This window comes from Serinus canaria, chromosome 3 (genome assembly GCF_022539315.1).
Source record: "Serinus canaria isolate serCan28SL12 chromosome 3, serCan2020, whole genome shotgun sequence".
NCBI lineage: Eukaryota > Metazoa > Chordata > Aves > Passeriformes > Fringillidae > Serinus > Serinus canaria.
In genome coordinates, this window is record NC_066316.1 from 49,383,810 (window position 1) to 49,409,317 (window position 25,508).

Here is a 25,508-nt window from a genome sequence, read left to right on the forward strand (position 1 = left end):
CTGCAGCTTGTACACATGCAGACAAGGTGGTGCCTACCTTTCATGTGGAAAGCTGCCTTACAAAAACAGGTTGCATTTTCCATTATCCCAGAGTTTTTCTAGCCTCATACAGGCTTTGGTGGATGCTCCATAACCTAAACTCCATTTGGTTTCTATGAAATGTGTTTAGGTTATTATCTTATTTCTCTTCAAGTGAAAGGAAGGTGTGTCTCCAGTGCACTCATTTTAAATAATAATTTATGAACTTCAGGAGATCTGCAGAAACCAGCCTTGTGAAATGCATTTTTTTGGACACAGAAGTCTGTCTGCCTTACCGCATCTGTGCATGGTGTGGTGTTAATATCTGTTAAGACAGAACAAACAGTGAGGAGGCAAGCTAGTGCAAAAAGTGGACAAATTGAGAAGCAACTTTTGTTTCCATCTCCTTCCTTTTCTTCTTGCTTTGTGGTGCTGCTGGAACAAGAATGGGTCAGCTGTGTGGACGATGCATGCAGCTCCTGCGGGACTTCATAGGCTTTGTTCAGAGGATGTCCTCTGACTTGGTGCGAGCCATCAAGGAATGCTTAACTCTGATAAGCAATTGCTCCTGCTTAAAACAGAGCAGCTCTAAAAACAGACAGCTGTACAAGCCCATCCTACAGCCTCATGAGAGAGTGACTGCACAGGAGTTTCTGCAACATATTGAAACAGGTAAGAAAACTTTCTTTTTCTAAAGGATTGTGAAAGAGCAAGGGGATTAATTTTGTGGGTTGAAAGCAGATTGCTAGCTGATCTGCTCTGGTATGGCATTGAGCAGCTTGGTGATGATGAGGAAAGGCCAGAGCTACAGAGCATTTTCTTTGTGTACAGGACACCAATGGCTCAAGTCGTGCAATAGTTGGATGTGGGTAGAAGTGGTCAATCACTTTCTTGCTCTGCCACCACTGTTAATATATAAGCCATGTAAATGTGTTTCATAAAAGTGAGTCCTTCTAGAAATTAAAGTTATTTTTCTTAAGTCAGTCAAAAGGAACTGACAAAATGGGACATAGGCTTTGATAGGAGTGGATGCTACGTGAGTGCTGAGCTGTGAGTGAGCACATCACAGTATGATGTGCACAGCTGTGCATCTCTCTGTTGGCTGAACACTGGGTCTTATGTTAGGAATGTCTGGGCTTTACATGAGGAAGATCAAAGTCACTCTGGGACAAGCATCATTGAGCTCTCAGGATTCCAAGCAACTGTGCTTTTGTGCAAACGTTTTAGGCATCAGGCTTAATCACAGTCATGGGATTCTGTTTGAATCAAAGTACATAACTCTTCATGTATCTCCTTAGCTTTACAGGTTATCTGCCTAATTCCTCTGTTTTTTCTGTTTGTGATATCCTCTTTGTTCTGTCCTAGGATACAATATCAATAGAAAAACTTGTTTTTTTATTTCACTTCTGCAGTCATCTTGAATGAGTGTATTTTGTTGGTTTTCCAATCTAAAAACAGTCCTTATCTCAAGATAAAGGGGTCATTGCTTGATTGGTTTTGCTTTGTCTCACAACTAATTGGGTATACTTTATGTTTAACAGCTTTGGGCTAAAGCTACTACACAAAATTACATAGTTCTCTACTTTGGTTTGTGTGAAGGGTGTGGAACTGCTATTCATTTATTTGTCTTTTTGGGAACATGAAACAATCTTGTAAGGGGAACCAGGAGAGACATTTTTCCTTGGTGTGACATGGTTAATTATATTTGAAATGATCTGTCATGGAACAACCTTTGGAATAATTGCTGTGACTCTGGTTGTTGGGAACGTGTGTGGATTAGCCTCAGTTGGTATTCGCTGGTACCATTATCCAACGAATGTGGTGGGTCCTGTGCTGCTGATAAGGTTCACTGATGGTCGCACCTTCAGTGCTGGTTTAAATTCTGTCGTTCATATCCAGAATAGGAACAGATCTTTCAGCTTGTTATACAGAGGAGATCTTCCACGGCTGAACTTTCTCTTCCAAAGTCTAGCGTGCTCCTGACTCTACAGGAGACTGTCTTGGCAGTATCCCCGCACAGCTGATGGCTGAGATATAATGAAGGGGAGGCCAGGATGGCCCCTTGTAGCTGCCACTGGTGTTCCCTGGAAAGACTGAATGTGTGTTTGCTTGAGAGATCCTTTCCTCTCTGAGATCAGTCTTCAAAAGTCTGTTCTGTCTTGGATCCATGGGAGCTGGGGTACAGCAGCAGGAAGCCTAGACCTTCTCTGACAATGAGGGCTTTCAGGGTGGTCCCACTGTCTGTGACAGGACACATACAGCACCCAGGAAGCAGAACCAATCTGGTTGTCTGGATGGCCAAATCTTGCTGCCTAGACAAATGGAGGCAGGGAAGCCTCACAAAGAAAACCAAGACACATCCCTCTTACTTTAACACCTTTGTATTTTATTCCAAGCCTGTCCTCAAAACAAAATATAAGAAACAAAATATAATAAATAGGAACGAAATACAATAAGCAAACAAAATATAATAAGCAAAAAGACAGTGTTTGGACAATTTGGGTGCAAGGAGAGACTTCATGGTTGATCATCACACTCATCTGTTAACCAGGGCAGCAAATTTTGATATTTTGAGCAGATGAAGATTTTGAGTGGTTTCAGTTTTATCACTCTCCCAGACAAAACCACATATAGAAGAATCAGATAGATTCAGGTTCAGATAGTGAAAGGAACAGTATTAAACTACATGAAGAGATTTTTTTGGTTTTTTTGTCTAAAACCTTGCACACACAGGCGAGTCCTTCCCTTTATATATACCACTAATTATTTTTAAAAATTATCTCTATATGAAGAAGTTCTGTGAAGCTCACTTGCCTAATCCTGAGGGTAGGAGTTTGCTAGTCTTGACATGTCAGCAGCTTCTAATGGCTTTAGATATTGGCTGTGTTTTGCAGTGAGACATGAACACTCATGCTTCTCACATCCCTCACATTTCTTTGTCCCGTGGGAGGTAATAGCTAGATATTTTTCACAGAGATATTTCAATCATTATTGCACAGCTTTAATCTGTTGCCTGAAAATATAATTGTATGCTCCACCAGTTGATCAATCATACATTGCCTTTCTAACTCTTTTCTTTCGTTCAACGTCCCTTTCCTTTTCCTCTCTGCTGCTCCATTCTACATACTATATTATGCAGTGAGTTACAGAAGTCATGCATGACTGCTATTGCTTGATGACTGTTGTTGAACATCTGGTTTATTCATAGGGGAGCTATCATACTTGAGAACAGGTATGCCTCATGCTAGAAATTTAAGCCTGAAGCAAGCCAGTTTGCAGTCCATGTTGCTATTCCTTTAAATCCTGTATTTCAATACCCAAGACAGGAAACACAGTGAACTTCAGATGTGGTAAATTAGAAATATATACAGTTTCTATACTTATAAATATGTATAGAAATACAAAATAAATTAGAAATATATACTCTTACTTAACTAAGAATACCATGTTCGGTATTTTAACAAAGATTCAGAAAAAGGTAAAGATTTTTGTGGAGAACAAGAACACCTGCATTTATATTAGATAGCATAAAAGTGTCTAAAGGTTATAATTTATCTTGTTTCCAATCACTAGCTTTGTGAGCTTTACAAGAGGCATTGCCAAGGACAGGTTATTTCCAGTTCATCTATTGCTTCTGCTCATGGAAACATGAATAAAGATAGATGGGCTTTATGGAGTACAAAAATCCTTATGCATTTGGTTGGCTTTGAATTTTAATTTCTTTTTGTAAACGAACCCTTTACAGATGTAATTAAGCCTATGCTGTCATTTTACATCTTTAGATTTTGAAATGTCTCCACTGGGAAAGAACCCTCTGGAAGCCTTGAGGACCTTATCCTTCTCAGAAAACCCAGGTTTACAGCAGTCGGCTGCCCTCTATTACTTGCATATGAGTCAGCACAGTAAGTTATCTCAGTAAGCCTTAGAAAATTTTAATGTAATTATAAATAAAAATATTATTTCAAACGGTGAAACTCCTTTTGATTCATTAAGCAAGTTTTTTTTTGCTTTCATGACATGTTGTTTGCTAAGGAAGATGAAAACTGTCATTGCCACATAGGCAGAGTCAATTCTGGATTTTGCTATAATGAGATATCTCTTATGATTGTAAAAGACTTACTTATGAAATTGTTACAGTTATGTGAAGCTCAGCAGACCCAAAGTATTTAAAGTTAGTGCATACTGAATCTCCTGAAAGCAACACAGTCAAAATATGGTGAAAGGAAATGAACATAGTGACCATTAAAAATTATATACAAAAGAGGACAATGCTCCAGAAAATAGATTGTAGTGAAAAGTTATGAAGGACACATTCTTCTTTGTTCCAAATATTCTGTGGGAGCACTTGGCTCTTGAGGTAGTTTGTTAATGGTTAGGAATAAGCCTAGATATCCCAAAAAAAATAGCAGCAAAAGTTTGAATTCTACAAAAAAATAAAAATACTACCAATAAGCAGGTTGCAATTTATTTTTTTTTAATTTTACTTCTAAGAGAATATTCTGTCACTTGGATGATAGCTTTATCCCATGTATTATTTGCTGGATAAAAAGTGCAGGTAGCCACAAGGCAAGGACCTGCTGTGAGACAAAATGACTTGTTTGGTAGCAAGGCACACTGCTTCCCTTCCCATGATGTTTTTGAAGTACTTGATTATTCAAAACCTCTTCAGGAAACTTGCCCTGTTTGCTAGTAGCAGTGGAATTTTAATGAAGGTCAATACCTCTCAGCCTGTGTATGGGAGCACCTCAGGCTTAAGTCCATCAAGGGAAAAATGTGACTGTGATGAGCAGTGGGACTCATGAATATTTCCTCTCACTCTTGCAGTGAACATCCCCCTGCCTGTGGAGCATCTGGAACCCTTCTATGCCTTACTACGTTCTGCTGATCTGGAGGTGCAGCAGATGTCTTCCTTGTCCCTTGTCAACTTCCTGCTGGAAGGAAATAGTGAGTAATTAATGACACATCTCTCTTCAGGTGAAGTATCTGTTCAGCCAGACTCAGACAGAAGGTGGGCACTTCTACGCAAATCTAGATTCCTTTTTTGTGTTCCTCATAGGACAAGTGTGAGTCTGATTCTGACTGCAAGATACATAGCTTCTGGTGGCACCAAGATAGATCAGATCCCTCCAGCTACATCATTTAATGTGACAAGAGTTCTTGGATCTGTGTGCAAAGGCTGATAAATTATTCCCAGGCCAGTGTGGGAATTCTGTTCTCATTCTTGGATCTACAGACATTTTTCCTTTCAAACAACAGATACACCTAATAGAAATAAACTCTGTGAATGAGACAGTGCTCATTTTTTGGTTATTTATGAACTGGACCTTAGTCTTAAATTGCTTGCAGAGAAAAAAAACCAAAAGCTTAAACGCCTAGTATAATTCACTTGCTTCTGTAACTAAAGGGGAAAATAGACTTGAGATAGAATCTTGGAGATGCAGAAGAATAACTTCTCAATAAAGTTTATGTTGATAGGGCATGAACATGCCACACCTCATCAGCAGAGTCCTTGTTGCACCTACTACTGCATTCCTGGTCACCTGGGCCACAAGTGTTTCATCCTGCAGTCCCATAATAGCAGATGACAGGGTCAGTCTTCAGTGAAGCTAGCTTTTTTTCTTTGCTTTCTTTTTTAAGGATTTTGCTGCAAATAATATCATGTCACTATTTACAAAGAAAAATTATATTTAAAGGGTAGACCTCAGAAGAAGAAGAAAGGGGGGAGGGGTTTGCTGAGTAAGTTGTGAACCTTTTGGAAAGCTGCAGTTGCTCTTGCCAAAATTAACCTGATTTGGGGTCTTCTGGCATAACACCTCCAAACATCTGTTACACTCTTTAATGGATGTGAAGGAGAATTAAGCAAACCCAGCTAGGGACTGTGAGTGGCTTTCTGGCTGTTTCTATCTTAGTTCTATTTTGAATAATCATAATGCAGATCTCCAAAGCAGTCAATGGATTCTTTCCACAAAATCACTAACTGCTTACTTTTTTATTTGTTCATTTTTTCTTGAATTTTTGAATAGTTGACAAAGAATTAGTTATCCAAATGGGTTTACTGGAGCCAATTCTGGATCTGCTTGAATCAGAGGATCCCACTGTCCAGTGTAATTCCTGTGCCTGCATCATGACTCTGGCTGTTTCAGGTGGGTGTTCTCTTTGCCTTTATCCTCTGCTGTGAATTAATTCAATTCTTCCATCATATTTTAAGATGAAACAACCTATTTGCAATTGGTTTAAGAGTCATATGATGCAGCAACAAGTTTTGGTATTCCCATATCATAAATTCAACCTCCTGACATTCCAGGTATTTTTCTCAGTGTTTCTGACCTTTGTGCTCTTATGATTACAAACCTTTTCCTGATTTTCATCCTAAATGTATTCATGACTGGCTTATCTTAATTAATGTCTGCATTGGCTTTTGCTTCAGGAGTTCTGTCCCTCAGATGTCTATGCTGATGAGGTTCCTTCATTTTACTAGACTGAGAAAGCCAAGGTCTTGTAAGACTCCTCTTGTAAGTGAGACTCTCCATTGATCTTCAGAGTCTTTCAAGGTGTAAATGATATGTTCCAGGAATGGAGCATAGCATTTGCATGTGCTGTATGGTGATACCACAGGCCTCAGGCATTGTTACAGTGCCAGGATATAGATAAATGCTGCAGGAGTTCTGTTCTGGATTCATCTCCTCTGAAAAGGAAGTCACCAGAAATGTGCAGTACTTCAGCTGGGGTCTCACCTGTGCCTTTTGTCGTGGCACATACTTGTGGTACATCTTGTGGTAACACCTGCAGGTTTGGTGATTGTGCCATGGTGATGTTATCCTGCAGCTGACTTAATTACTTAGGCTCACTCCTCCTTTGCTGCTATTTCCAGCAGACATCAAGTAATCAAGGCTCTGTACCACGTTTCCTGCATTTTGTACAGGTTTCATTCTGTTTCCATTGCTTCAGTATTCTGACTTGTCTGTTATTTGTAAGATATTCTGGTCCTGCACTGCATCGACAGTTCTAAATTCACATCTTTGTTTTAACTCTCTGGTTCAAAGCAAATACAGACTAGCCCTCATGGCATTCCATTTGTAGCCTCTGCCCAGGTGGTCATCCCCATCCAGCAAAACTTGCTGCCAATTTGCTTTCAGTCAGTTTTTTATCCAGCATGTACTACTTACATTTGTCACCATCTTCTGCTGAACTATGAATATTTCATATAATGATTTTAATATTTTCTTGGTATCCAGACAGCTAAGTTCAGCCACAGTTACCAAAAGAGAGGTTATCATGTTAGTCTGTCTTACTCTACCTTGTGCAAACTCTTAGTTCTCCAGCACAAACTGTGTACAAGTCTGTAGAAAAGCCATGCTTTCAACATTTGTTTCCCTTCCTGTAGCCAGCTTCCTTTTCCAGCTTGGGAGGGTGCAGTCTGATGTCCCAGAAGGTTGAGGGAAGCATGATGAAAGTGTTAATTTCTCATTTAAGTATTTATGTTGCAAAGGAGGAGTGGATAAGCAGGATCCAACCACTTGAAAGTGCTAATTTGCATTTTATCCCACCTTTTTATTTTATTTTCAGGTTTTTGAACACTTTTCCCTTAGGAGCTTATTTTTAAGCATTGTATATTATTGTCAGGTTAAGAATTCTACATACTATATTACTTTGTGTGGAATGCAAATTGCCTCATTTAATTATCTTAATTAGGCATCACTAAACTTTGAGGTTCTTGGCTCTAGAAGGACTTTCTTTGTGTAGGGCTAGTGAAGTTAAGCTCCTGAAGATCACAGAGAGATGTCCCTTCACCTGTTTTAAACAGTCCACAGAGAAAGTGACTTGTTTGGGCACCTAAGGATGTTACTTAGTCCTGAAGACACTCTTACCCCTCTAGATGTCTTACCTGGAATACATGGAACACAGCTACTGCAGATCCAGGCTACCTTCATTCCCTGTGGTCTTCTTTTGCCTCTGCATAATCCTTTAAGCACCAATGTCCTTCTGAGCACAAGTACTCCAAATTAAGCACTCAAGGAGCTTTCAAAGCTGAACAGAGAGACAGGCACTCCTGCATAGGCTGGGTTGCTGCCTGGTATTTGATCAGTGTTGAGGATCTCTGTCCCAGTTTATTTAGAATTCAAATGGGCTGGATACATTTATTTGTTTTTCAGACTATACTTAGATACCACAGCAATGAGACTAAAGCAAGAGGCAATTCTCCAGGGTTTATTTTAATTTTAACTCACAGACTCTGATATTTTTAAGTGTCTGCTTGAGAAAAGTATCCTGTTCAGTCATATCCTTCAAGAAGCCCGTTTATGCAAAAAAGATAAATATGGAAACACAACCAAATTAGGAAGATCCTTAGATGGCTTTAAGGTGACTAAAATTCTGCATCTAAGAATGGTCTTAATTCTGTTGCAGCAAGCATGCAAGACTATGTACAGAGTGAAACTGTTTAGCAGTGTTACTGCAGGTCATGTGTAAACTGAGTTGTCTCCCTGCTGCAATAGGGACCTGAAAATAAGAACAAACTAACCCATTCAGATGAAAAATATTTGAAGCTTAGTTTGTTCCAACACCAGCATTTGTCCACGTAGCACAAGGACACATGCATAGTTGTAATTATCTGCAGCTTTTTAATCACTGAATGAAAGTAATCAGTTCTGAGATAAGAATGCAGAGTACTTCAGAACCAAATGCTCACATGTTCGGGTTTTAGGGGGGCCTGAACATCTGCTTTAAGCTAAAACAAGGAGGATGCACTGAATGTAAAGCACATTCAAAGTTGTTCTGATGAGAATTTTTAGGCACACAAATGTCAGAGAGTGGAAAGAAAGAATTTATAAATTAGTGAGTTATTCACACACAGCTTGAGTAGATGAGTTGATGAGTTGTTGATTTCCCCACTTTAGAGTAGTGTCTGGAACACAAGGCTTCATTCTCAAAGCATTCCAGGGGGTGTCAGTTGTTGCAGTGGCATCAGTGGAGGGACTGAATTTTTTAAGATAAACAGGTGGTCCAGGAGAGAAACATGATCTAGCCTGCCACCTCTCTTATGGAGATAGTTACACATCTTGCTTAGATAGATTTCCCCATCCAGTCTGTCATAAACTGGCAAAACAAGTGTTCAGGCACAACATCTGATAGAAGAATTTGTCCAAATTTTCTCCACATGTTCATAATTCCTTTTCTCAAATGTCAGGTTCTTTTCCACATTCACAAACATTCATGGAGTATATTGTGTACAAGAATAAGGGAACGAGTGATATCTAAATTCTTTCTTAATCTTTTTACTTCTCTTTTTTATTCACCTGAGTAGTTTGCATCACACCCACTGGAGTCATACAAAAGACTTTCTGCTTCTAGTGAGGGAAACAAAAGAATGGTATGTAGGCAGATTAGATTAGAGAAGGGCTTGTCTATGAAAGGGACCAGAATAATAGCTTCCCACATGGAAAAACTATTTTAAATAGATTACTCTTCCCAGAACAATTATTTTTCTCTATCTTTTTTTTCAGAATAAAAGTTATTTACTTGAGTAAATACTCATAGGTACACAGAAAATTACTTGCTCTGGAATATTAAACTGATACTCTCTGAACTATACTTGAATAAACATCCTGGCTAATCTGTCTATATCAGTTCCCCACTATATAGGCTTTAGGTATAAAACTAGAAGCTTTGTTCTCATAACTCTCAAAGTTAGTTAGCACCTGAAGACTCGATCTCAACCAAATACCTTTTTTTTTTTTTCTGCTCTGCTTCATGTTTCTCCCAGCAAACTTCCACAGACTGGCCATTGTTTAAATTGTGTATAAATATTGTTAATTTTACAGAATTAAGTATTATAGTTTTTCTTTTTTTACCAATTTTTCATCCAAGATTCTGCAGACCTTTTTTGAGTTCTCCTTGTACTCCAGAATGCTGAATACAACTGTTCAACTTAATACATTGCCATGCAATGTATCACCACCACTTCAAAATAGCATCATCTTTTCAAATTTAATTCCAATGGTTAAATCAAATTCTGTCCTTAGAAACCTCTGCACTGTTTGTAGATGTCAAGTGAGTAATACAGGGACATTCCAAGAAAGAACTTGGCCCTGAATATACCCTACTAAAGTAATTAAACCTTACCTCCAGTTAATGATGTAGTTTTTGGTGAATAGGTTGATCAGACATACCAAGGGCATGAAGGAAGACACTCTGTTAACCTGTTTAAAGGGTCTTAAGGATGTTTTATTTATCCTAGTCACAAACCAAAAGCATTGAACCAGCTGTGATTTATGGCTAATCCAGAAATCATGAATTCATTTCTTTCCTGTTAAGCTCTCAGAATTTTTAAGAGTTTCCTTTGAGCATGCAGAGAAATCAGGGAAGGGAACTCCAAGGGATAGTCCTGCTGGTTGTCCTGCTCATGGCTCACAGTAAGATGGCAGTAAAAATTTCTTTCTTTTTTTGTCTGATTCTTTTCTCCAGAGTCCAACCGAGAGGCTATTGGTGCTGCTAGAGGAGTTACACCCCTACTGTCTCTTGCCAATTCCTATGATCCCAGAGTCCAACAAAATGCAGTTGGTGCTATTCTGAACCTCACACAATCAGGTACTTTTAGACTAATGGTTTACCTAAATTGCCAAAAGAAAACTCACTGATAGAAAAATAATCCTAAAGCTTAAGGCAAGAATAAAAGCATATCTGAGCAACAAGTTATTTCCTCTGCATGTGGCATTCATGTTGATACCACAGGTTGATGATTTAAGTTTAGCTGATACAGGTCCTTTTTTGCCTAGTAGCAAAACAAAAAAGCTTGATTTTCAAATCCAAGGGGCTAGTGTATGAATATTTAAACATTCCGTTAAAGAAATAGGAAAAAAAATAGCTATTTGTTAAAGAAATAATTTGGCCTAAAAAATTAGCAGGACATTTGGTGTATTTTAAAGCAATCTCAGGAGCTTATGCAACAAAATCAAGCTTTAGCAACTTTTTGCTTGTTCTGACTAACTCAGTGCTGGATATGTTAAGTATAACGATCACGGGTCAGACATTAAAGTCTCCTGGAATATCTGCAAACAGCTTTATCAAAGGTAGTACTTTGTCCTCTGCAATTATATGTAGGCTACCATAATTAACTCTGAAACAAACCAGCATTAAATTTCACCTACCAAGATGATACCATTATTCCACAGAGCTAAACTATAAAGTCACGAGTAACATCTCTGAACTCTGTGTTGTGGAAGGAAACAGTTGGCAAGAACTTATACAGTTGGCTATTACATTTCTGGTATTATTCAGAATGTTTTAAATAATTTGTTTTTAAAACATAGAAATCATAGTGAAGATCATACCTGAGGCTTTTCAGCTTCTCCAGCAATGCAGATTCTCAGAGCAGTTTTTAGCATAAAACCACCAAAAGCTTAATCAGAGAGCCTGCTAGTCTTTTTGCTATAATATCTGCATACTGCTGCATTACACAAGCTCTAAATTATATACTCCCCAATCACACTGACTGGCATATATTTGGACAACATCAGCACTCTTTAGAGCCCAAGAACTGTGCACATCCCTTTGGAATGGTGCCTCCAGATGAGAGGGAGGGAAGGAGGAAGACACTTTTACTTTTTCTTTTTAATGGCAGAGAAAATCCAACAAGTCCTATGCAAGGAAGGAGCCCTACCAGTTCTTGTCTTGCTGCTGGAATCTCCTGACTCAGAAGTCCAGGTATGACTAAAATAGGTCAGATTAGTAACATTGTGACAGTAAGGAGAGCACAAACCTCTGTATGCAGAAATGAAAAGGGAGAAGAGGAGGAATGGTTTCTCTAGCAAAATGGAGAAACATGGGAGAGCATCTTGGTGAAACTCAGCTCAGTCACATAATATATATTAAAAGACCAAATTTGTCTCTCTGCACAGGAGAAGGTTTATGATCCAAAACTTCTTCTGCCAGCACACATTAATGCATGCACTGGGTTGTTCTTGGTTTTTCAGATCATCAGACATGATGCAGATAGGTCTCTTCCTCTGGGTTTTGGTTTTTTGTTTTGTTTGGGGTATTTTTGCATCCTAACTTTGATCATCCAATCTAAGCAATGTTACTAAGTATTCTGAGAAGACAACTTGAAAAGATATTTTTCTTCTTGTTGTAAATATCTGTAAAGCATCCTATTTTATGCCTATCACAGACACCTGTTTGTGATTCTTCACTCTCAGCAGAGAGCTCGTCTTAGCGCAAAAGCGTGCTGATAAATAAACTATGAATCAGAGTTGTAAGCCTTAGTTTGTTTATTCAGTCCTTTGAGTAGCACAGAATTTTTTGCCCCATCGGTTTAATTATCTCTACTCAGATTTTTTTTGGATGTCTGAAGGGATGGACCCTCTGGAGTTGCTTTCTGCAAGCTGTTTCTGCATTTTTAGATTTCTCTGAGATTCATCTTAAAATTTCCATCTCTGTAGCTCAACCTGTTTCTTGTAATTATACCTCCCTAGTAATAGATACTTTTATATGTGTAGTCCTCCCTAGCATTAATGGTTAGATCCTTTGGAAATGATCTCTTGGCGTGCTAGGGCAATAGCTACGTCCAGCTTGAGTAAACCAATGTAAACATATAATACAATAGATGCATATGACTTAACTTAGATGCCAGCAGCAATGTCATTGCAGCAGCAGAGCACGTTCCCAAACAGCCAGGGTCCTAATGAATGTACTACATGCCCCAGCAGGATTGCTGTAGCAGCTACAGCATGTTGTGTCAACCCTATAAACACCCTTAGGATAAAAAAGCATATTATTTCTATCAGTTTTAAATCTGAGCATTTCTCCAATTTATTTGTGTTCTCTTCAGTCTGTCACCACTCTGACCTTTCTCTCTACTTTTTTTCTTGGTTCTTTGCAGTACTACAGCTGTGCTGCTCTGAGCAATGTGGCAGCCAATGTTCAGCACCACAAAGCCTTGCTGGGATCCATTGACAGATTCCTGCTGCGGACACTGATCTCTCTCCTATCCTCTTCTGTGGACAAGGTAAAGCTGTAGCTTTCTCTTTGTGAAAAGACTTAGCATCCAAGTAGAGCTATAGACTTGGGCTTCCAGTTTCAGTTTCACATCATTCTGTTCATCTACTGTACAGGTACTTATGTAACATCTTTCCCATGAGAAAAGACATCTATAATAGAAAATACATGGGTTCTACCAGGACAATGTATGAAAAAAGCAAAGGGAAATTATTAAAGTTGTTCTACAGCCCTGGACACTTTCTTTAGACTAGGATAGCCTGTATGCTATTAACTTGAAACATCATGTGAGAAGTGCCCTGTCCAGGCTGTGTCTTTGATCATTGTGTCTGTGACAGAAGTTGACACATCTGTTGTGCTACATTTTTTTTTTTCTTTTTGGTGCCCAGAACTTTTACTGTATGGCTTCAAGGATGGCATCTTGAGAATTTTGCTTTGTTGGAAGCCACATCAAGGAAACTTCAAGAAACCACAGTTCCTGGTGGAACTTGAAATTCTGTGTAGAAGGGAGGTGAAAAAAACCACAAAGCAAATGGGAAAATTTCTTTCCCTTCATTTTCTTATAATGTATCAGATGTTCTAAAATAAAGCCAACATCTGAACCCCATTCTTCATCAACAATAGGATGACTGATACAGGAGGTTGAAAAAAATTTGATCAAAACTTTAAAAAAAAAAAACATGTGCCAAAACTTACTCTTGAAGATAATGTAAGAGTTTGCTAGTGTTGCCATGTCTATTTTGTGTGCAATAGGCAAGAACATTTATCACTGAAGCTGCTCTTTTTCCTCCTCTCTCTCATTTTTAATTTTTGGTTTTCCTCTTTGGCACAAGCAGGTTTCAAGCCAGGCATGTGTTTGCCTAAGAAATTTGGCTACCAGTGGTAAGCAATGTCTTGGAGATAAAGAAACCACACTATTTCTATCTCTCTCTGCCTTTCAGAGTGAGCACAGTGGGCTGGGAACCTTTCCTATCAAAAGCAAAGAGACATTTTCTACATTTTAGCTGGATGTTAAGGGAAGAGGAAGGTGCAGTGCATATCCTAACTAAATCTGTTTTAGAGCTCCCAGGTAGCAAGGGGAGTATCTGGAGAAAGTGAGAAAGGCAGTGCCTTAGTGAGCCTTAGTGAGCTGCTAAGCTTTCTTTCCTTCCATGTTTCCTAAGCATTAAACTCAATTAGGACAGAACATCTTCTAAAATTGCATATTGAGTGGGGACCCGTCTTCTCCAAGGCATGATTCTGTCTATCATTAAATATAATTTTCTCCCATGCATTTGTCAGCCTCCTAAAAAACCCTATTAAAATGTCCAGGATTCATTTTTATGACATATTCAGGAAATAGTGGCGGAGGACTGGCACACTCAATGCTAAAGTCCCAGACTCCAGGGTAGAGTTATTGATCTAGAAAATGTAAAGGTGCCTAATTTTCAAGCAGTCACAATTACAGAGGAGCTGAGAGTGAAGGAAATGCTGTGCCACTCCTTGACATGTTTGAAACACCCCACTTGACCTTTAAGATCTGCTTCTCCATCTGCTGGCCGCTCTGGGATTGCCTTTTAGTGCACCCACCGAGGCTGCAGAAGCAAGTGGGGTATAACAACTCATTGGGATGGCTGGGCTCTCTTCTGGCTAACCATAACTCTGCAAGATCAGTGGTGCTTGGGAGGTCTTTCTGTTTGTTCAGCAGAAGCTGCCACCTTCTTACCTGGCCTTATGCCAGTGATAGAGTCAGAAAATTCCCCTCACTCCTTTTTTTTGAGGTTCAGACACAGACTGAGGGTGCCCAAACCTACATTCTGCCATCAAGTTTGTATTAATCCCTCAGCAAAAGGAGGCAGAACAAATGGGGGTTTATTTTCAAAACTGAACATCTGGCATTGCCCCATCGCATGGAGATGGGGAGGTCCCCTCTAATTTGATGTAATTGTTTGAGTTAGAGCCTGAATTACTCCCTGCAGTGCTCTGAACCCCCCTGAACTCCTTTGTTTTCCCACACCAGTGGACATCCAGGCTGAGATGGTTGCTGAGAACGTCCTGCCCAAGCTGTGCTCTCTCCTGGCCTCTGGAAGTGAGGACGTGCGTCGTGCCTCCATTGCTCTGCTCTGGATACTTTCCCAGCACCCGTCCAACCAGGTATGGGAGGTCATTTCCCAAAAACTAGGGGAAGGGAAAGACTAGTTCTGGCCCTCACTGTGGGTAACACTCTGTTATGGCAAAACAGCCTATGAAATGCAATTTGAGAATGACAAAGAGACTGGGACACTTCCCAACCCTTCTCTCTCCTACCCAAAATAACAAGGCTTCATTTATTGTATCTGCACTGTCATTAACTACCTGAGGAGCCATCTGTTGTGCTGAGTGGGATCCAAAGGAGAGACCAGTGAGAGAGTAGAGGGGCAGATGGATGTCAGAGCCGTTGGATATGTGGATACTGCCTTGCACTCCTTGCAACTGCTTCTAGTCCCCTCAGTCCCCAGAGGGTGTACATGGAGGAGGACATGCACAGCAGCATGAGAGACTGCCACCATGAGGGCAACCAAAGAAGTTATTTCTTGGCTACAGAGCTTCCACACCCACTGAAAAGCAGAGAAACTGATTCAGAACGCACCTTTAAAGTGCGTAAGTGCAGAACAAAGTACTCTACCAAGTAGTTACTCCATACATGGACAGTGTTATTCAAAAGTGCATTTGTAGAATATTGACATATTTTGAATTAGCATCAAAACAAAAAGGGGGAATAACAGAATTTGGAATCTTGTCTATCTTTAGTTAATGCATTAGGACTTTCACCAGGACTGTGTATCCTCATGTCCTAAGTTATAGAATGATTCTTTTGCCCGTGTTCAGGGTCAATACCACCATTAATAGTGCAACACTAGCAAATACATGAAGAAGTCTGACTACAATTAAATTACGGCAAGCACTGACGGATTACTCTTGTTTTTAAATAAACTTTTCTTTACAGTAAGTAAAGACATCCTTAGGAACATAGATATGAAACGTTTTGGTAAGTGTTTTAAGCTAAAAACAGCATTTGAAGGTAGTCAGATGTTGGGTACACAGAGCAAAAATATGTGAGAACCTTTGCTGCCACATTGCTTCAAGCAGCAGTGACAGGGTCTGAATAGCTTCAGGTGGCCTTAGGTGCTTCTTGTGCCTGAAATACACTCAGCCTGATTGGGAATTTACTCTGGGTTTGGAAAGCTTGGTGTGTTACAGCTCAGTTGTCTGTCTACAAACCAAACTTCCACCTCCCCTGCCTCTGGGACATAATGGGAAAATGGGTGAGCTCCATGCCTGGGAAGGCAGCAACTAGAGCACAGAGCTATACAAGGCAGAGCACAGAACATCCTCATTGCTTGTCAAATTGCCTTGTACAATCAAAATACAATTTGCTCTCAACAAGCTTACAATTGAAATGCAGTAAGTTAGTTGAAGGCCGTTTGCACAGTAAATATGTTATTCAGTAGGAGACATTATGCTGGAACATGGTCCTCACTCAATTTTGCTTTTCTTGTCTCCAAACATCGTTCACATTTTTTGTTCTCCCAGGAAAGAGTACCCACAAATCCTTTTCTCCCTGGTCCTGAAAGTTGTCTTTACCAGTGTTTCAAATCCCTGGCCACAAAGAGGCGTGGTCAACATCAGTGGGAACAAAGACACTGCGAACTCAGCCTCACTACACTGGTGGTGAAACAGCCCATCCTTCAAGAGGGAAAAAGGGTCAGTAGCAGGAGGCTGGAAAGAAAAGCATCTCACTTCATTCCCCAGTGAGAAGTATCTTCATCTCTAAATTTGTTTTAGCAAGCAAACACGGCTGTCCCTGACTACTGAATGTTGCTGCTTTGTGCGAGCCAGCCCTGGGCACTCTGCGAAGAGGCTGACCTCTTTGTATTCATATCCTGCCTCCCCATCTCTGTGCCTTTTCTGGCCTGCTTTTCAAGTCTTTTCAACGTTTCTTTCTCTAACTCAGGCTGAATTCTCCGTGACTGAAAAAGAGACTTCTCCATGGGAACAACTGTTGGAAAACAAACCACTGAACAAAGCTAACCTTTACAACCAAGTCAAGTGATGCTTGAATTATTACAAATACTACCCAGGATACAATGGGGCAGAATCTGTCTGCCCTTTAGTTACCATGAAGCAAACCCCCAGGAATGCTTCATGGGAGCTCCTTGCCCTGCTTCAGCCCCCTTTTTGCAATCTCCTGGTCAGACTGTTGACAGGGATTCCCAGCAAGGGCTGGAAAACTTCCCTCTTGCAGAGGGAATTTTATTCAGCTTTCCCAAGGACAGCCCAACCCTGAAACACTGAAGAAACAGGCTTTGTGAGAAAACAGTCTTTTAAGTCAAATTCCTTTGACCAAAAGACCTGGAAGTCAGGGTCTGTCTATTCCAGATGGTGCCAATGAATCTCCACTCCAGGTACAAAATAACTTTGCCTTGACATCTTGCTAACTGGTAAATGGGATAATATTTACCTTGTCAAGAAATGCCTGTGTAAGGAGTATGAGTGCAGCATTGCAACTGTAAGCACACTTGCTGTTGGAATTTTTTTTCCCCTTTGCCTGTATTTTTTTTAAAATATTCTGGTCTTGGGAGAAGTTAGATCAATATCCATCTGAATCACTCAATCTATTTTTACTCACAGTTTTCTTGTGATTCTCTTGTACTGTGCAGAATTGAGCCAGAAAACAAAATCTGGATCTCAGCTATATTCCAGCCAAAAAAAGAAGTTCAGCAAAATTCAAGTACTGTCACTTGCTAATGTAGGTCCTAAATAAACAAAAGATCTTGGCAGGGAAGTCATTATATATTAGAAAGTTCCTTTATAATCCATAGAATATTTCCTCCTCTCAGGTTGTAGCAAATCAAAAATGAGTATCGTAGTTGATGGGATTACATAGAAAAGAAGACATTTGGCCCCAAAAGCAGAGAAGATAGTCATCAGTGGTAATTTAATTTGATTATCTAAAACTATACTATTTCCTCCTTTAAAGACAATCTTAGGAAAATTTACTGTCATGTCTGCATATAGGATTCTTTAAATGCCCTGTGTTTAGGCATAGAACTGCCCTTTCAACTTACTTTCCGGTCTTATTTTAGGATTGCTGGTTGTGACAGTGCTTAAAATGAGCTAAGTGAAGATGTCAGCTGGTATTAAAAGAAAATAAGATACATTTTTGCAATTTCACCTAAGCAAAAGAAAGATTAACTTTTAAAGACATCTGCCTTTCAACACTGCTTTAGTGATCCTGATATTTCACAGGTTTCAGAATTATGTGATTTTTTGCAGCTGTGTATAGGACCAATGATTTGTTTTCTATTGAGCTCCCTTGCTAATGTGTCTCAGTTTCCAAGTAGTACAAATAATATAGTTCATTGTGAACAAACAGAAAAACTGCATTGAAAACTCCTAAATTCCTAAGGGAAGGAGGCTGAATGAAAAAACACTCCCAAGAGGAAATCTTTTGCTTTTAACTATAGACCTAAAATAAACTCTGTTGAAGTCAGGTTTCTCTTACACACAGCAGTACCCCCTTAATCCATATTGTTATTGAGGTAACTGCCTGTACAGTAATCCAGACTCTGATCGGATACTACAGGACAAGAGTAATGGCTGTGAATTAAAGGAAAGTAGGTTTAGATTTGATATTAGGAAAAAAATTCCTTACTGTGAGGGTGGTGAGGCACTGGAACACGTTGCCCAGAGAATTTGTGGATGTCCCATCCCTGGAAGTGTTAAGGGCCAGGTTAGATGGGGCTCTGAGCAGCCTGGCCCAGTGGAAGGTATTCTTGTCCATGGCAGAGGGTTTGGAACTAGATGATCCTTAAGGTCCCTTCCAAGGCAGGTCATTCTGTGATTCAAGTACTATTAATGATAATTGGAGGAAGACTACATTCAGAGAGAGATACCCAGCAAAGTAACTCTAAGATATCATCAGACAGCAGAGAAATGTGTGTAAAGAAGATGTTGTTCAGGACATGTTTACTGAAGAGTGCCTGATCACAAACTGATCTAAACATACAACCCATTACTGTAAATTGCTGAGCTACTCAAGGATGCACTGCTGCTGCTACTTCACCGTGTAGTTCTGCTTTTCACAGCAACCCTGACAACCTCTCCTTCCAGTCAGGATCACACATCCTTCCCCTGACTAGCAATGACCCCAGTGAGGCATTTGATGGTAACAACAATAAACTACATGACTTTGAAGACTCCAGCCTTCCACAGCAAGTGCTCACTAGTTAGTGCAATCAGACCGTACTTGAGAGAAGCAGCACTGGACCCAGCCACATCCTTGGTTTAAATAAGCAAACTAATGCTCTTCTTGCAGTGCTAAGTTTGATTTCTCCATAGCTCACTGCAAAGCTGCGTTGTGTTGTCCATACTGGATGTAACTGAGATACTGTTGTTCTCAGGACACTCTGGCATGTGCTGAGCTACTGCAGAGCCTGGGGATGTTACTGGCAGCACACAAAACAGACCCTGTGATTGTTGGACATACTGCTTGCATCATCAAAAACCTGTGCCTTTCCAAAAACAGACAGGTAGGTACACAATGTTTGTCACTGAACCATACCCTGTGAGGTTGCCATCATGTTTATGTCAAATCAGCATTAAAAAACTAATTAATTCTGTGGGTAATTAAACATATGCCACTTTGCTATATATTTTATATAAAATTTTTTATATGAATAAAAGGACCATAATGAAAGGTATTTTTATTCATATTTTCCCAATACAATACAAAAAAGCTAATTAAAATAAGAAATATCTAATTTTTGCTATGAATGATGTGGTTACCTAATTTGACTGGATCATAGGTATAAAAAGTTCAAGCAAGAACATTTAATACTACTAAAGGAATTGTACAGGAAAATCTAAGGACTGTTATGAACTGAATCTTTATTTCCTGGCTCTCATGCTTCAGCTGCTGTTCGTTGTGAAACAGAACCCCAGCTATTGATGTACATTTTGCCTCTTTGGCAAGATACTAGCTATGCCAAAATGCTATAAAGATCTCTCGTGCTGAGTTTGCTTCAAAATCCATATGCATGGATGCACTTTCTTTCTCCTTGCCTTTTAGAGTACCTTGCTCAAACAGTACCACCAGTAGCAGTCAATATTGAGGAAAAAAACCCACCAAATCTTCACTTCTGCTTTCCCCTACTTCCTAGTACACACATTTCAAGACTCAGTAAAAAACCCCCATAATTTTCCTTCTGGTTGGTTTAAATCTCTGGAACTAGTAGTAATTGTATTGTGAACAAAGGGAAGAAAAAACTAAGATAAGAATTATATAAATTTCTAATAGCTGTGACATTGAGTTTTGCAGGAAACTAGATTCCCTTAAACTCAAGGCCCACAGTAGGAATAAAAATGGACCATCATTCAGAGTTTGACAAATATGGTCTTTTTTTGAAATACTTAAATTCTGTGGCTTTATGCTGTAATCAGCTGGGAGCTGCTTCACCTTCAATAAAGCTTTATAATATAGAAAGTATCAAGCTCTTGCTGCATAAGTGAATAAACAGACATGAGTGGGAGTGCCAGGTTTCCAGGATCAATTCTAAGGAATGCTCCTTAAAACACAAGTACTTGGCACAAGAGGAAAAAGGCAGTACTGTTTTTATGCCAGCAGGACAGAAACAGAGTGTGGGAGCTTGAAAAGGAGCAGTCTCAAATCTACCTTGAACCTCTAAGCAGCAAGTTAAAAAACCAGAGTATAAAATGCAGTATAAAATGAGTACCAGAAAAAGATATTCCCTTTTGCTGATAGACACCTGAGCTTACTTAGGGAGCCATGAGCATCTTCCATTGTTAGGATGTCCCAGAGAGCAATGACTTAATGATTCAACGTCACTAGCAACCAGTCACCTCCAGCTGACTCATTCAGAACTCATTACTTGGTCTCATTTTTTGCTTTTAGTCCTGGTCAACACAGGCTAAGTCACCTATCTGTTTTCAACTCAGTCTATAAAATATGTATCTCAGTACAGGTGATCTCTGAACAATCCGAGGTGTTTTCACCTGGTTGTGGTAGATCTGAGAGGAGACATTTCCATTATTGATGGTTTCACCATCACCTTCTGAAGCACTTCTGAAGCCCCCAGACACCACTAAACCATAATGGAAGTGCTAAACATGAATCTCTCTCTTGTGGCAGAGAATCACTGAGAGCTGCTGTGTCGAAGGTCTCCTCCAGACCATGCTTCTGACCGACACTCAGGAAGACTCCCTTCGTTACGTGACATCCTGCCTTGCTGAGCTAGCAAAGCAAGGTATGGCAGCAACCCTCCATGAATGGCTGAGTCAGAGAAGTGCACATGTCCTGTATTAATTCTAACAGGGGATGGAGCACAGCTGGACACACAGCCCAAGTCTTTCCTTTTAAATTCATTGTAAGTTTCAAGAACAAAATCCAATTCACTGGCAGGATACATGGGTTCCATTGTCTGCACTTCTGTTCAACTGGTTAAAATTCTTTACTCTAATTTTTTTTTTTTTTTTGTGCTGAACTTTACTGCTGTACAGGGCCTGTCTACTTCTGTTTGTAACGTTTCCCAGTTTCTCAGGCTGAAATAATTTTATCATTGCAGAAACTGATATAAAAGACTAAAATGTGAAGTAGGTCTATATCTTGAAATTTTTTGCACATGGATTTTATCAGAGATACCAAATTGGCACTCATGAAAGGTACAGCACTCTTTATAGCAGAAAGGATGAGTGTAAATTTTCCCAACATGCCCCAGCACTGGATATTGTCTGTCAAACAAGTCATCTCTTCTATCTGTTGTAATAGCCGCGCAGCTGGCAACACGTCACACTTAATTTTGTGAGCAGAGCACAGTAGCTGCTGGACAGACTGAGCCCAATAGGCCAAGAGTGGATCTTGCACATAAAGTGATTCATTTTTGCAGAAGAAAAAGCCAACAAAGGAATGAACCAACTCCATGGCCTTACCTTACTGAGAGCATAACCTCAGAACATGACCCTTTTTAACAACCTAAACATAGTTATGAACCAAGTTCAGCACTTATTTTGCTTTTCCAATTGCATGAAGGATTGACATTTCAGCAGTTTCTGGCAGACCTCTCAGCTTCATTTCTTTGACACTGGAGTTCCTATTTAGAGACTACTCTCTTACCTTTCTGCCTTCCAGAAGGAGCCATGTTACACATGGTCCAGTGGATGGATGAACCTTTAACAAAGTGTTTGGTGAGACTGGCTGGCCAGCTGGAACATCCTGAGCCATCCTTTCATGCCGCCTCCATCATCCAGCACATGATCAGTCACGGTAACTCACACAGGATTAACTGTGCTTTGAAAGAGACTTTTGGCTGTCTGGAGTGAAATTAGCCTTTTCCCAAAGGACTGTCAGGCACTGAACAACCTCTAAATATTCCTCTATTATCCCCCATTTGGTCTCTACAAATTTTATAGAGTACAAGTGCCTATAGTCACCCTTGAAATAAAACAGTCCTTGAGTGCACGAGAAACTCCAGGGATGAAAGTGGACCACGGATAAATGTCTGATTTAAATGGTTTTTGCCTTCTTCAAGAACTGTCATTCTGCAGGGCTCATCCATAGCCAATTCCGAGGTCCTTGCAAACAGCTTCAGCAGGAAGGTGGGGGATCATTAACATGCTCCTCCCCATGGGAGAGATGAGAACATGTTTCAGACAAGGGTCACTTCAAATAAGGTTACATCTTTCTGTTTGACCTTCTTTCTTGGTATGTAAGATGTGATGGCATCCCCCACAGACAGCATAGGCTGTGTTCCAAAATTTTAGAATAACTCTACTCCCTGACCAGCAAGAGAAAACCTCTTACTGAACCAAATCCTGCTGATATAATTCTAGACTAAATTAGCAGGAGCAGTGAAGTGGTTTTAAGAATGTAGCTAAAATTTTTCAAGTTTCAATGAGAGAAAATAAAAAAACATTATTTTTACCTGTAGAAAACAGTTTTATGCCTAAATACTTGCTTCATGCAGCTGAGAGCCTTTAAGACTTGCAAGAAAAAGGTGTTCAGATGATACTTGCCACATTCTCTGGAAAGGTACGGTTAGATTTTAGACATTAGACATAAGAAAAACTGAAATCTGTGGTGAGTGCCAACTAAGGGAAAATGCAAATCTGTTTCATTTCTAGCATAGAGGATTTGCAAGAGAGCAGATTCTCTCTCAGGTAGTGAACAGAATCCAACAGCATAATCATCTAATGGATAGCTTCACCCACCAGGCCAACCACTGTCAATCAGCAGGCCCCTTGCACAGGGATCAGATTCCCAGCACAGCAGCCCACTCATCTTTTTATTTACCTGAAGTATCAGCAGTATTATCAGAAGCTGTAGCACAGGGAAGTCCCTTGCCAGTCTTTGCAATAATGTCGGTTTTAGCTGAAGGTGGAGGAGCCATTATTGAAATGTTGTTACAAAAATCTGTTTTCAAATGTTTAAAGGCTTGTATTGATCTCTAGTGGTTCTCCCATTTATGCAGAAAAAATGATGCTTTTGTGGAAGTATCACATTGGAGAGATTCAAGCCTACCTCAAGAATTTTCTTTCTCACCAAGAGGTCCGTTTTCAGCAGCTGGGCATCTCCACACTCTGCAGACTACGAGCAGGTACATCCTTCCTGCCAAGGCTGCCTGCACCCATCAGCAGCAAACAGGCACTGCTTAGTAACAGAGATCATAGAATCATGAGGGCTGGAAAAGACGTCTAAGATGAGTCCGACCACTGACAGTGTGAACTTCTCCAGGAACTAGCTCTGCTCACTTAAGTAAAGAGAATAATCTCAAGGGTAGCTGTTACCTTACATGCTTTTAAGCAGCTCTTTAAGAGTATCTCCCAATAAAGGCAGGAGGATTTTGTTTGTTTGCTTTAAAACTAAAGGCGTTCAGAACAGCAGGGAAGCAGGAGTTCAGGAAAATCTTATCCCATATAAGAATTTTTGGCACTAGATACAACCTAACAGTTTTTCAAATGTGATGTTAGTTTATTTTGATGAAGCAAGCAAATAAGGAAATTGCATGCCTAGCTGACAGTAAAGCTGGGAGGTCTTACATCTTCATACTTCAAATTCCATTACTTAATATTATGCTGGGTTAAGTTAGTCTTGTCTTTGGATAAAAGCTGAGTACTCTTGAGGGTTATAATGTGGTAATAACGGTATATAGCACATATCTTTATGTATGTAGAGCCAGAGCCAAAACCCTACTAATACCTAGATAGGCAGCTGCTGCATAAGGCCAAATTTGGCAACTGAGATTTATACATCTGGATTAGGAGAATTTAAGCAATCTTGAATGGTTGTAGGAATGAAAACTGAATTTGTATGTGCTTTGTGTGGTATTTTTCTGCCATACCTGTAATAAGAACCACCAACCAACTGTATCTAACCTGAAAAATAAGTTTCCTATGCATCTGCATTAGAACATAGGGAAAAACAGCAGGCTGCCTAACACCTGTTATTCCTCTTCAGATCCAGACTTTTCATTAGCATTCAGAAAAAGCCAAATGGCCAAACTCCTTGAGCAAGTTCGTCAACAAACAGAAGAAACTCAAGAGCTCCTTAGAGCAGCTATGTGCCTTGAAGACAGTTAATATTTAAGCCAAATGGTTTATGAAAACTTACCAGATCCAAGGGCCTGAAATTTCAGAGGAAACTACTCTTTTCCTTGGTTCCTGTAATTTTCCTGCTCTTGCAGTTTCGTCATACAAGAGAGATGTCCCGATAACAAGAATTGGAGCAGGTCAAAACACAATTCCTTGCACCCTTTGGCTGGCTGCTTAAGTGTGCTTCAGGACATAGCTACATGTTGAAAAACACCTGCTATGCTTGGTTAACCTTCCGTGGCTTGTTTTTGGTTTCCTCACCCTCCCCTTCAGGAAAACCAGCACTGTATTAATGAGTTTTTATTCCTGCAAGAGGCTGATTCCACTGATGAGGCGTCTCTCAAGTATGCAGGTCTGCATTCATCTCTATTCTGTTTCTGTTCCATATCCTGCATTTCAGAGCACACTCCAAGGACTTTAGAAGATAATTGAAACAACCCACACTAAAAAGGTAGAAAACTACAAACAGGTTACTACAGAAAGTAACTGCTGAGGGACAATTCTCAAAGTACAAGAAATTTGTAAGAACAAGAATGGGTGAAGTCTTTACAGCTGATCCTTGTCATCACTATAGGCACTACTCTCCAGCAGAAGAGCAAAGGCACGTTAAGGTAAATGTTGCACAGAGCAAGTACAGAACACAGCAGGAACCATGAATAATTTGGGTGAGATGTGCTGAAGTACAGAACTGTGTTCTGCAAATGTTGAATTATTTGCAAAGCTACTTGCAACAAGAGATGAGTAAAAATATTTATCAAAATTAGGAATCTTTGTTATATTTTGATATTTATACTTCATTTTAAATGGAGTTAAAGAACAATAAAAAGGTATTTGTGTTTAAATTCAACTTATTTTCCTACATATATACTTCC

The 25,508-nt window shown here is 39.8% G+C and overlaps 1 protein-coding gene across 1 annotated transcript; it reads left to right on the plus strand.

Annotated features, from left to right (window-relative positions):
• LOC103818463 (uncharacterized) lies at positions 1-25,483 on the plus strand. Its single transcript, XM_009092787.4, has 14 exons — positions 1-690; positions 3,801-3,920; positions 4,843-4,962; positions 6,042-6,161; positions 10,483-10,605; positions 11,639-11,721; positions 12,896-13,021; positions 13,848-13,893; positions 15,011-15,144; positions 19,434-19,562; positions 21,182-21,296; positions 22,178-22,312; positions 23,517-23,642; positions 24,503-25,483. The coding sequence occupies exons 1-14, from the start codon at positions 465-467 to the stop codon at positions 24,622-24,624; spliced, it is 1,725 nt and encodes a 574-aa protein (XP_009091035.1). The 5' UTR covers positions 1-464; the 3' UTR covers positions 24,625-25,483.
• The last annotated feature ends 25 nt before the right edge of the window (positions 25,484-25,508 follow it).